At 39.9% G+C, this 13,902-nt stretch overlaps 1 protein-coding gene across 1 annotated transcript in view; it reads right to left on the bottom strand.

The window, feature by feature from the left end:
• ak5 (adenylate kinase 5) overlaps positions 1–13,223 on the bottom strand; it is an 80,370-nt gene extending 67,147 nt beyond the window's left edge. The window contains exons 1-5 of the mRNA XM_044219865.1: positions 12,897–13,223; positions 11,303–11,489; positions 8,871–9,038; positions 6,249–6,421; positions 1,730–1,843 (exon numbers count right to left, since the gene is read on the bottom strand). Of these exons, the coding sequence (XP_044075800.1) occupies positions 1,730–1,843; positions 6,249–6,421; positions 8,871–9,038; positions 11,303–11,489; positions 12,897–12,956 (702 nt within the window). The 5' untranslated portion in view covers positions 12,957–13,223. The remainder of the gene's footprint in view (positions 1–1,729; positions 1,844–6,248; positions 6,422–8,870; positions 9,039–11,302; positions 11,490–12,896) is intronic.
• Between the last annotated feature and the right edge of the window lie 679 nt (positions 13,224–13,902).

Below are 13,902 nucleotides of genomic sequence, written 5' to 3'. Positions count from 1 at the left end.
GTGCTCATTTAAAAGTTGATGAATGTTACTTGAGTTTAAATGTGATAAAGAGAATCAATCCTTCTAAAAGCAATCGACCGATGTGTCAGACAATTGGCCACTCAGTTGTAAAGGATACATTTCCATTAGGGGGCTGCAGCTTTGACAAAAACACTGCTATATAATACATACTGTATCATAGCTTCTATGTTGTCAGAATAACATTGAATAACATCATCCTTGCATTGCTAATTTACATTGACGTTGATGTTTTCAGAGGTTTTCGTGACTCCTCATAGAAAATGCCTTCTTAAAATGCACTCTTTTCCTGTCTTACAACTAAAACTAAACTGGCAGGTAATGCTTTATTGATCCTGAGGAATTGGATCAAAACATCCAGGTAGTTCACAGTCTTGCTCAAGGACACTTTAGTAGGACAAGATGCATGACAACACAAAGACTGTGAACCGATCTGACAGTCCTTGCTCAGTGTGCCACTACCTGATTCCCGACCGGAACATTGTGCAGTGACTGGGCAGAAAAATGTGTTTCACTGTTGAATAGCTGATTAGCAGCAGCAGCAGTTGAAACAGTGTGAGCTCAAGGTCAATGCTGACATAAAATACTACACTCTAGATCTCAAGAGCAAACAGTTAAAGCTCATATATCAGATCCTAGTCCATAACACCGTATAGTTTATCTATCAATGAGAAAATAAAGTCAGTCAGTGGTCAACTTCTTACGTTTTGTGATTTGAATCACGGGGGTAACGTACGGAGTGCTGAGGTTACAGGACTACCTGTCGCTGTGAGTTTTGACAGTCTGGTGATATGGTTATTTTGGCGTCACCACAACTGTTGGCTAATGCTACGAAGACCACCTCATTTGTATAATGTGGGATGAGCACAACACTGAGCTGTGCAGCAGTTGGCGATGACTCAGCAGGTGTTTAAATCACATGAACGAAAAGTACCGCCAAGTGAGAATCAGTGCTAATGTTAGTGGGCTAGGCTGACTATTCTGACTGACTTTTCAGTTCAACTGACACCGATGCAAATAGTTGCAAAAATATTATTATAATTATTTAAAATTTTAATTTGTCACAATTGGGAGATCGCTCATTTGGGGGCAAAAACTTTTCAGATAAACTTAAATCACTTAATTAAAATATTTCTAACTTGTCAAAGAGTCCCTGACAGTGACCCCTAGATGCTGTGCAGCACCTTATATCAACTACAGTAAACCCTGGCAGTGTGACTCAAACCACTGGGCAATGGATGCTGCCATCCTTAGATCTCATGCTACTGGAGATAAAACCTGAGAGCTCCAGTGTGTGGTGTGCAACCAACTCATTTACATATTCTGTTTGTAGCAGGTGCCACTTGAATAGCTCTTTGTGTGTGTTGGACAGACAGATAAGAACTTTTGCTATGTTTACATGACAAAATAACCACAGTGACTCTGACTGGATGCCAAAAGAAAAACATCATGTTATTCCAGCTGGTAACAGGTTGAAACATCTGTAGTGCAGTGAACAGGGAGATAAACAGTAGTTTAATGTCCCACATATAGTATAGTTAGAAAACTCTATTTTGACCTTTTTTACCTGAGGCTGTTTCCTTTGAGACTTTGTCACATTTGGTGAAGTGTGAGAGTTGTTGTCTAACTCAGGTAAGGTCCTGAAAACCAGTCTCGAACCCAATACAAATGCAACATACAAAGTATGAACACCTTTAGAGGTAAAACTCACCTGGTCTTCAAAGGACAAGGCCTGTCCGACGTCTCGAGGGAACCCATCGATGACGAGACCATTAGCATCTGGGATCTTCATGATCTTCTGCTTGATCTCAGTTATTGTTGTCTCCTGGAAAACAGTGAAAGCAACATGACACATCACATTTCACTTTGTCAAATTTCAAATGCTAAACAATGGGTGCAGTTCTCTGAGTCAAAGGACATTTTAGCTGCAAATTATAAAGCAGAAAAGTTTATAGTATATAGTTGTAATTATAATTACAGTCTGCTTTTTCTGCAAGAGCGTGAAGGAGGAGATTAGTTTTGTTAATGTTGTTGCAATTCCCCGTGTAGATTCATCAAAGTTGTAGATTCCTCTTGAAAATTAATAATGAATAGCTGATTTAGAGTCATAAATAAGGTGAATGGAAAACTATGAAAGCACATCGGAGAATTCCACAATATAATGAATCTGTTTATCCATTTGTACTTTAATATAACTGTTTTGATTGCACTTGAGGCCAGAGAGTGCCAGCATCTTTTAGCATCAATTACTTCCTTGTGGCTGGAGGAGGTCAATGTGTTCGAATGTACAGTATTTCTCCAGGCAAAATGCATCATACGATATGGCAGAGATACGTGAGCAATGCTCCGGTCTAAAAATAACATCCGTGGCCGTGCCTAACACTGAGTAACACAGACATTTAATTTCTCTCCACCCACAGAATAAGAGCAGTGGCCCGACAGACTGCACAGAGATTAGACCTAATCTAGATTCCATCGAACAGATTAATGTATGCGAGCAAGATAAAATGAGAAAAGCTAATCTAAGAAAAGCCCTCTGATCCACTGCATGGCTCGATGTCTGAGCTCTCAGAGGAGTGCAAGGCATCAAACAATCATCTCTTCTCCCATAGAGACAATCTATATACAACACCATCCCAGCGATCATATAGCAGACGAGCAGCAGGAGAGAATCATAAGTATCCAAAGTCTCTCCCTTGTTCACTCGTTCACTTCTCCCCATGTAATACACACTCGGTGGTTAACTCTATAGTGAACAGTACGTTGAGATTTTTGACACTTATGAATATTACCATGATTCTGCATCAGCAGCAACAGGTGCAGTCTAACAAATGTGACACATTATAATGTGGGATTTTTAGCAAAAAGTCTAACCCAATACACAAACACTGTATTTATGTGCGTAAAGCAGAAGGAAATTGCATTACGCGTTTCACTCGCGCTACACCCACATAAATATGAGCCGCTACACAGCTTATGTACACAGCTGTATTAATTAAAATAAAGGCGTATCTGTTCCATCAGATGCGCATGAGACAGATGACAGAAAAACACATCTGAAACGCCTCCTTTGTAGATAAGCCAGAACTCTTGCACAAGGTCTACCAACGTAGCACGTGGAACACAAAACAAAACTGTATCCCAGTTCCACACTACATACCGGTTGTAAGCAGGTTTTGAGTTGACAAAACAAAACAACTTATGTGCTTGTTCTGGAGTTTGCAATCACATAACATAACTTGACGGAACTGTAGATGTTCAAACTTTACATTATTCTGAATACCTCGTGTTATTTTTATAACCCAACATGGACAAGAATCCTAGAAAGATCTTCTAAACAAAAAAATAAGTAAGAAATCTTTGAAAAAACATTTTTAAGCCAATATAGGAATAATGATAAGTTTGAACGTCTTAATTTCTATGACAACTGAGCAACTCCATCTGCTGAAAAAGACAGTATGTCAGGGTCAAACGCTCTGTTTCCTAGGTCAAGACTGAACTGTCACGGTTGTGGTCACACTGGAAAAGTGACCAATCCAGTTTTTAGTGTGTGAGGAAGTGAGGAGGAAATAGAAGAGCTACTAACAAAACTACAAAAAATAAAACTAATTGCTGATGGTGGTGAGACAGCCCCAGGAAGATCTTGGAAAACAAAATAATAAATAATAAATCTTTTACATTTTACTTTCTCTTTGTGAATTTTAACTGGCAGTGTTTTTACAAAATCACAGTTTGACTGACTGGTGCACTTGCTATATAATTTCCTCTAATTACAAAGTATATTAACTTCTGGTACACTAACTGCTACTGTGACAATTAGTATACAGAGCATACTACAGTATATACTATTAGTATCTAGTATGGAATTGGTACACAGCTTTTGTTACACTGTGCTTCCTTTCCATAGTCTGATGACATAAAAGCAAAAGTGCTATCAGTCTTTAATTCTAGATCAGACTGGCAGACATCTCTTCTCACCTCTTGTGAGGCGACCCGTGGGATTTCTGAGGGAACAGAAGTTCAGAAATATACACACGACCTTGCAGTGACTTACAGACAAACAGGAAGAACTTCAAATTGATTTGATAGTTGGCTGAGTCTGTGAAGTGATACTGTGTGTTTGCGCCATTTTGAATCATTTGCAGCATTGAAGGGGCGTCACAGCTGAGCATAGTTACAGTACTCCAGGCTACAGGAAGAATCGCATGGATGACTTTTTTTCCAGCGTACTTATGGAGAGAAATGTCTTAAATTATAGAAATACCTCTTTAAAGGAATAGGTTGACATTTTGGGAAATATGCTTATTTGCTTTCTTGCCTAGGGTTAGATGAGAAGATTGATACCACTCTCGTGTCTTTATGCTAAATATGAAGCTACAACCATCAGCTGGTTAGCTTAGCTTAGCAAAAAGACTGAAAACAGGGGTAAACAGCTAGCCTGGTTCTATACTAAGGCAAAAAATACACCTACCTGCACCTCTATCGCTCACTAATTAACACATTATATCTTGTTTGTTAAATCCATACAAAAACCTACATGTAAAAATGCAAGTTGTGGTCTAAATTTTCTCTTCTAACTCTCAGCAAGAAAGCGAATAAGCGTATTTCCGAAAATATCAAACTATTCCTTTACTTTGAGAGTTATCTTTTTAAGATCAAGTTAAACAACGAGGTTTCTTGCATCAACCTATATTTGACTGACAAATTAACAAAATTACAACAGTTTCTGATTTCTGTTATTGAAATGAAGAAAGGTATCAGTCATCCAAGACTTTATTTTTTTAGACAACTATTTAAATTGATAATTGATAAAGCTTTTTTGAATCATATATATGAAAGGGGAGAATAAAATCTACGTAACCTCTGGCACCACTAAAAACAAGCTGTGAATCATTAATATGTCACTCAACACATCATAAAACAATATTTACACAAGCAATGCTGTCATCAGGGCTCCTGTTTAAAGCTTCTGAGAAACAGTCTTCTCATATATATAGTATTTTGCCTCTTCCTCTCATCATTGCATACAGAATCATTATGAAACCAAATTCTAATCTTCTTTGCTAAATTAATCATTGCAGGAAATTAAATGCCTAACAGTCGCAAGTCACTTTATCATATCTAATATGTCTGCAACTTGGCCTACTTTGTTGTTTATCTAACTGGTTCCTGGACTGACATCTGGTGAACGTCCAGAGGAGAGATGCAATGTCGTGCCAGATATGCAAGGTAGGGATGATAAATGATGAGGTTGGCAGTTATTGAAGATAATTCATGAGGGGACACAAGCTAAGAACTGCCAGTCACAAAGCAGGCAGGGGCTCGTGTGTCCATGCTACAGCCTTGTGCATCACTAATGCATCATGGTGCCCATGTTGACAGTAAAGACCACCCTCTCGAGTGTTTTCATTATGTTAACCAAAGTGTATCTAGATGACCAGACAAACTTAGATTGTTTCATACCATTTCATACATGAGATAAATCCCTGATAGATGCTTTTATCCTCATACGGACTGTGTTTATTTGGACCTTATGGCAACCGAACCACTAACTAAAGTAGCATACTTTACCCAGTAGTCTGCACAGGGCCATGCATGACACAGTGTGTTATAAAACAAAGCACTATACTAAAGCCAAAAGAGGCTTACAAAGACTTTTATTTAAATGTGACTATGACCAGGATGAATGGGGTGAAGGATGCATCAAATATGGGATTAACCACCATACTGGTGGTTTTGTATTTTTAAGCCAGTTTACAATCATGTATACTTTACATGATCGCTGACCATTTTTAAAAAATTTATAATGACTTTTAGATTGAATTCCTATCTTCCATGGTCTGACTGCAGCATACATTTTTGAGCTTTTGTGCAGTCAACCTCAGATACTGCAACAAGTCTCTGCTAGCAGTGTCATGATCTTTACTTTACATTACATTTTCTATACAGTGTTTGAATGAACGGAGCACAAACAACCACAGGGGGTCTGTGCCAATTTTCTTCCCAAGCAGAGTCATTATCTTGGAAAGAAGGATGCTAATAAGACAGATAAGGATCCGTCTCTCCAGCACACTTGTGATTTGGTTCCTGCTAATTAGTCCCTTGTTACACGCACGCTGTGATAATGACCTGCAAGTGGCTGGACACAGTCGCCGCTCATCCTTCCTCTCATATTCTCCCTGTTTCACACACACTCCCCCATCTCCCCCTCTCCTCTGTTTCTCTGCTACCTGTGGTGCCAGCTCCCCGTTGGTGATGATTTTAGCGATCAGGCTCCACTTTCTGTTGCTGGTTGCGTTGTGGATCATCTTCTTCCTCAGCAGCTCGCCCACGGACACGTACTGGAAGCCGTAGCGCTCGGCAATCTTCAGGCACTGTGTTCCTTTGCCGCTGCCAGGGCCACCTAGACACAGAGGGAGAGCTGTTGATGTTTTGGGAGAGATTTTGTCGTGTGTATGTGTGTGTGTGTGAAATGTGTCTGTGTGAGTGTGAAACATTATGTGTGTGGGTGTGTTAGCGTAGGCGCATGTGTGCATTACTGAGAGAAACCCAGACTGTGAAACTTGTGTGTGTGTGTGTGTGTGTGTGTGTCTCTGCATGACTGTGTGTCACTTCTTGTGTGTGTTTTGCAAGTATATGCGGGGGAGAAGGGCATATGGGGGGACAGATGAGAGGAACAGGTATGTGTGAACCTCCTACATTTGCTAACAAATCCTCTTCTTAACTTGAAAAAGGATGTGCAGAGGAGCGACAACAGGAGAAGACAGCTCTTAGCTTGATGCTGGATAGTTTGGTAAACATCATTATGACTACAGGTCATGTTACCCTTGTTTTAACATCGTAACATCTTACTTTACACATAAAATGATCATAATTCCTCCAAAAGTAAAATGTGTATGGGTTATAACCATATACAGTTGATATTTTGGAATTAAACTGCCCACAGGGAATCTAGTCATTAGCAATAATGTCCATAATGGTGTAAGATAGACATGCCATATGAGCTGTCAGTTTGTGATAGGTATGTATAAGTGAGTATATAAACCATCTGACAACCTGAATGCTGCTTTGTTAGACAACTGTTTACTGTTTGTACTGTTTTATTCCAGGATTTCCGAGCTGCTACTGTTACCATAGAAATGTCAACCGCTCCAAAATTGCTCCTGGTTCAAAGTAAAATTAGCCGGAGAACAAGCTGTGTGGGTAATTTATTCCATTACGGTGTTACTGTCAGAAATGATTTTTTACGGATGAGGAGAAAAGTGTGCACCCAAGTGGAAAAAACATTACATATCAGTGATCGCTAATATATTATTTGGTCTGATTTAATTTAGATAGTCCAATTTTGACAGCCACGTTTCAGTGAAGTTACTGTAATGTGTCCTTAAAGGTATACTGAATTTCAAAAGATGCTCGCAATTGTGTAAAAAGTATCCCACATGTACAGGGTTCATCTTAGAGTTGGGGTTAATAATCAGGAATAGGATAGGTTTGGATTGGATGCAGGGTTTATATTTGGAATTAAGGCCTCATGTGCTTCAAACAAAGTGCTTGTCATATCATCTAACCCCCTGAAACCTCCTGACCATCGTCTAACCTGTCTGAAACCCCCCCCTTCCAACGTCAGAAATGCAGGAGTTGTGTCCGACAAGTTTTGTAAGTTCTTAAAAACAAACAATCCGTCATTCACACCCACTTTACACAGCAGTTAGCCAGGTGTGCAGAGGTGTTAACCTAGGCACAGTTTGGACTTCTCTCTGAAGTTCTTGTCTCAGTCTTCACACAACTATAACCTAGCCTGTACTTTTTTTCATTTTTGGATTACTCATTTCTCTTCTGTGATAAGTATGTCTTATGAAAAAGGCCCACAGATATAACAAAATATTCTTAGAAAGGTGTTGGGAAAAAAATGATGGTTTGCAGTAAAGAGATGGGGTGGGAGGATCAGAGAGATACCCTAATATGTATTTAGCAAATATGCACTTTATCTTACTTCTGAGTATTTCGTAATGTTCGACTCAGTTCCCTCCCATCCTCCTCCTGACCACACGTGTCTTTGTTGGTCGGTCTGCAAACCTGACAGACAAAACATTTGCCTCGATCCTCCAAAGAGATGACAGCTGCTGCCATCCCTTTAAAAGAGGGCACAATGTGTTGACAAAGACGAGATAGGAACTGGCTTTGTGCTGCAAGGACAAATAACTATCATCCACAGTATAGACAGTGTGACCATCCCAGGTACACACCAAAAATCCAAACACACTGTAGCAGAACGTTGTCAGAAGGTTTTCAAGAGCTTTAATAAACTATTTTCAAGAGGGTTTATAAATAGCAGCCTTTTTCGGACCAGCTCAACCAGTGTCATTACTCTTATTGCACGGCTTCCATGCTTAATTTAAAAGAATAATGAATGAATTTGACAGGTTAATGCAGGGCCATCAAGGAAATCAGATTAGGAGAGCGTGAGTGTCTAACACAGTGAGTGACATGCAACAAGATCTCTCCTGCTGATACCAACAGAGAGAGGCAGGGCTACGTTCAAAATACCAGGAAAAACACTCTGCTAGTGTACACACACGCACACTCGTAGATTCCCATCCAGGCCGTTTATTTTTAGATCACCAGCTTTGTGTGTTGCTATGTTTACACATAAAAGGATCTTTACTGCTTTATCTTATCTAATGGAAAACATGAGTCAGCTGGAATCCAGATGAACGCTTCAAATCTAAAACATCAGATGAGGAAACTATAAATAAACTGTCCTTCAACTTTCCTCATTCTCTTGTTGTGTAAGGGCGCACATATTTATAGTTTTAATGTTTGTGTTTTTGTCTGCCACACTGGTCCTTTACCAATGACGAGGATGACTTTGGGTCGCGGTCTGGATGGATCAAACACCTCGTACTCCTCTATGAGCTCCGCCGTCTCCGACAGGTCCGAGTCGCTCTCGATGGAAAACTGGCTGATGGGAGGGAGGCGGTCATACCGTCTGTAGGGGAAATTGGGGCTGTCGGGCAACACTGTGACAAACACACAAAGGTATAGATGAGAACCAATTTGTCTGTTTTTGTGTGGAGTACTGATGAAGAACATTTTTTTCCAAAGCTTGGAGTTTCAATATATTAAATCCAATCATTGTGTCACTTTATAGGTGCAGATGTCACATTATTTCAAACGCTGCCAATCCCATTTCAGAACAAAAACCAAAGAAAGTCATGCCTGTTTTAACAATCAAACAGTAAATATGACGTGAAATTGTTAGTGTGATGAATTCAATACTTCATTCAGTTTGGTAATTATACTGCTGTCCCTGGTGATGAAAGCATTGATTATAACACATTTACCAAAGATAGAAATCATCACTCCATGCTGTTCCAAGGGAGCAGAGCTGCTACAATTTGCATGTAGAACCAATATTATCTCTTTACGCTGTATTATAAGGATGAAGATGGTATTGATCATGCAATTTTAGCGCTAACAATACATGAGACGGGGATAGAGGTTTTGCTGAATCTGAAGAGAACAGAGATGCTATTTTATGCAAACACACAGAAATTTTTCTTGTTAAGATGAAACATTTTTAGAAAAACACACAGAAGGTTGCAAATTACAACAAATGCTGCCCCACCTGCCTGAATCTTACTTTTACCCTTTTAACATATTGTAAAGTCAATTAGGCCAAGATTGAAATAATTCAGGAAGCGAGAGCAGCATTCACTTACAGCAAACGTTTTGAAACATGGCCGATTTGAGCTTCAGCTATCAGCCGAGAGTCGAATCGCAGGACACAGGAATCTCTATCCCTGATTAGGCTGCAGCTGGCAAAACTTTCAGGCATCTTTACCAGTATATTAAGAGAAGTGGGATAAATCTGAATTTCTCAAAGCAGTCCGCCCTATACACTTCTAGACTATGAAGATTTCTCTTTTATAAAAATGATCTCTTCATCTCTGCATGGTTGTGTGGCATGAGTAATGTGCCTGTAAGCTGTAAAACAAATGTGTACTCACACACACATAACTCTATTCTATTTTTTTCTCATGGTAGTTCCTGTGTACATTGCTGCCTTGCTTCACACGCATAATCAAACAAAGAAGTGAATGTTTGAATTTAAAATAGGCTTAATAAAACAGCGCAAATGGAAAATGTCATCAGCATACGAGAGCCGTGGTTGAAGCCAAGTTTTGCAACTGTAGTACATCTCACTTTGGTTAGACTTGCTGGAAACCACAGCTAGAAGAGATAACTGATGAATGGAGAGCCTTTTGGTCTCATGTGAATGATTAACTGCACACGTTCATCTGTCTTTTATTGTATGGTAACAGGCTGCCAACAAATCCACAAGTCAGTGAAGGCAGCACAGGCATGTTCAAGGCTGAGATCTGCACACTGGATTCTGTTTTTGAACATGTTGGTTTCACAGGTTTGGAAGCAGCAGTGGTTGCTTCCGAACTTTGTAGCTGGTGTTTTGGACGTGGTGTGTTTGTGGGGGCTCTGGTGTCTCAACAAACGCTTCTGGCACTTTTTGGAAACTAAATCTATCTGAGAGTAGTGATTCACACAGCTGCACTTCTTACTGTAGCTGGGGGAAAAAGCCTCCAATCTCACCACTCTCTAAACATCTTCTACTACTAGTGTTTCCAAGGTTAGCACAACAGTTTTAACAAATGTATCTACAATGGGGCTCGTGAGGGTACAGTAGAAATGTCAACACTTTCCTGTTCAAACACTCAGTCAGTTTGGGCGTGGTTGTGTAGGAGAGGAAGATGCGATGCTGCCAGCATCCTTACGAAGAGGTCAATTGCCAAAAGAAAATATATTTTGGTTCCTAGCAGGCAGATATTTCTGTGCCCCTAATAAAAGAAGTTGTGCAAAAAAACACAATGGGATAAAAGAGTCCCAAGGTGTAGAATTAGATGTGTTAGGGGCTGCAACTAACAATTATTTTCATTATTGATTAATCTGCAGATTTATCTCTCTTTATCAGGCAATTAATTAATCATTTAGTCTTCACATGTTTCTAGAGCCTGATGTGACGTCTTTAAATGGCTTGTTTTGTCCTCAACAACAGTTCTAAACCTAAAGAAATTCCATTTACATCATATAAAACAAACTAAAGCAGGAAATCTTCACATTTAAGAGACTGGAACCAGCAAAGGTTTGGCTTTTTTGCATGAAACATAACTTGAACGATTAATCGTTCGATTGACTAATTGATTAACTCACTAGTGGTTTCAGCTCTAATGTTGTTTTCTATACTGTATAATCAGCATTCACTGCTTACCATTTCTGAAGAGGGACCTGCGTGACTGGCCGCCGTTGAGAGGGGGAAGGGACTTCTTCTCCTGGCCGACAAAGGTATCCCACCGCACCTTTTCTGGTCCTCCAAGCTCCCTGACTTTCTTCAGACAGCCCTCCAAGTAGTCGATGGGGTCGTCGGGCCGGTAGTACATCAAACCTGTCAGCAAGCTCTGGAGAAAACAATGGAGGAGGATGTGATAAGGTATAGAGGGAGAATAACAGGAAGGCAATGATTGTTCTGGCATCACTACATCTTTGTTATGATGTATGTGCATGCTGCTCTGTGATGGGGTGGCAGCAAAGTTTTGAAGTGCAGATCTGGTTGCCTTGGCTTGGCTCCACCAAGGGAACAAAACATCTCATTTTGTCAGAAGTCCATGAAATTGGACTCAGTCTGGCAAATAAACACAGAACCCCGATGACCTGTCATTGTCAAGGAGGAAAGCCAACCACTGTGATGAATATGAGAACGAACTCCATGCCAAAACACAGCCAAGTGTATATTTGTGTGACATTTGTCCCCTCGACCCTGAATGTTTTTAAAACAATACCTTCCTCTGGGACTTCCTACTTCATCTCCACCCTCCTCACTAATAACTCCCACCGCCAGCAGCATGAAAACATGAAGCTTCTCCCAACTGAAAACAATTTGGTGTGCTTATTTAGTTGATTGATAACGAATACACTTTTATATGAGAAGCAATTGTAAGCAGTAAAATTACATTGCAGTTATGGTGATGATGTGTCACTTCACTGCTCAGTGTAATTTGAACTGGCTGTAAATAAACAAGCAGTGATTGCTTGCATACATCAGCTGCACTGCACTTGGGATTGAGTCTAATTAAGTGGATGGGCCAATTTACTATCCATTCAGGAAAAGGAATGCCACTTCATTATTATATTTCTCTAAGTCCTGTCGATGCTTCTAAATAAGAGAGTGTATGCTGGCTTTATTGTACTTTATAGCATGTTTTACCTTTTATGGTATAATATTCCTGTAGAGACTTCATTAAAAGTTCATTTTAAATACCTTTATAGTACTTTAGTGTCTACCACCAATATATCGCTAATATTCCTTGAGTTAAGTGTCATATGATCATATGTTTTCCTTCTAAAATGTATTACAGACTTTAAATATTCTTTTCGCACTATGTCACAGTACTCACTTTCATTTTTGCAGTCTCCAACTGAGAACAGTATATTGGCTGCTGCTTCACGTCAGTTAAAAGCAAATTATGCAAAGGAGGGGAGGACAGTCTATTTCGTTTACAGTTTGACTAATTATGATTACATATTACTATAAAAACACAATTTCAGGAAGCAATTTGTAAAATGATTAATCAGTAGGGTTTCCCTTCTCATTGAGAGCACTATTTTAATCAAGAAGAAGAAGCTTTCAGAGAGACGCGCATATCCACACCTACATCAACCATAACAAGGTGTATTACATATCATAAAGATGTCTTTGCCGTGACTCTGACAGGCATTTTGCAATGCATCGATGAGTAACATGAATCTTTGTGTAAAAAAACACTGTCAAATCATCTCATCATCCCCACAAAGCGCACATATCTCACCTCAAATAGTTGAGGTATCTCCCGCCGCGCGAGATACTCCTTGGCATCGTTGGTATTCATCTCCAGTCGGATTTCCTCCGAAATCACAACTTGTCCGGAGCGTCTTTTTTTCCTCCTTCAGATGTCTCAGTGCCGTAAGGTAATCTGTGGTTAACAATTGAGATCCAGACAGTTTCCCCTCAGCGCATTTTTGCCTCGTGCGTGGACTTTACAACTGGATTCCTGCATGCGATGCCACCGCGCCACCCTCCTCGGTGATGCTGATGCGTGGCTTGTCCGTCTCCCCTCCTACAGCGCTCCGTTTCCAGCACGCACCATGTGTGCCTTGACGTTGGCACAGAGGTTGCGCGCTGTGCCAAAAAACGCACGCACCGCCTCTACTTGGCGTTTTTCACTCGTTTACAGTCAGCCTGTGAACTTGGTGGTGAAATTGAATCGATAAGTTACAGAACTGTCATCGGGCAAGGAATTATGAATATGTGAGTTTTGCTTTTCCTCATCCACCCTGTCAGAAAACAACAAGGGCAGAGTTGCACCTTAACCGTTTTTACACTAAAATATAAATACAAGATCCACTTAATTTGTGTTTCTGAAGTTTTCAACCACATCTCATGGCTTTCCTGACGTTTTTGTCATAGAATAAAACTAATGACACTTAAATCACTGTATCACAACTTTACCACTACCAAAGCATAACAGCCCAAAATATTTGATTGACTGCATCATATACTGGTGCAAACTAACAGTGAAACCTTTCAGTGCAGCTAAATATAGCTTGCATAACAATAAGTATATCTTTAGTTTGGGTATGAAAACAAACAGTTCAAAAGTTGAATTCCACCGGTCACATGACTTTTTTTAGGCAACACAGGAATAGGCCAGTTTGACTGTCTGGTTTGTCCCATAGGATTTGATCCTTATAGGCCACTAATCCTCTTGACAACTGGATAGCTGACTTGTCTCCTTGTTGCTTATATCACAGACCAACTTTAGATTAGTTTGGTGA

The sequence above is a fragment of the Siniperca chuatsi genome, linkage group LG13 (assembly GCF_020085105.1).
Source record: "Siniperca chuatsi isolate FFG_IHB_CAS linkage group LG13, ASM2008510v1, whole genome shotgun sequence".
NCBI classification, from domain to species: domain Eukaryota; kingdom Metazoa; phylum Chordata; class Actinopteri; order Centrarchiformes; family Sinipercidae; genus Siniperca; species Siniperca chuatsi.
Note: the sequence above shows the minus strand (reverse complement) of the source record. Positions and strands in the feature narration are given on the sequence as shown.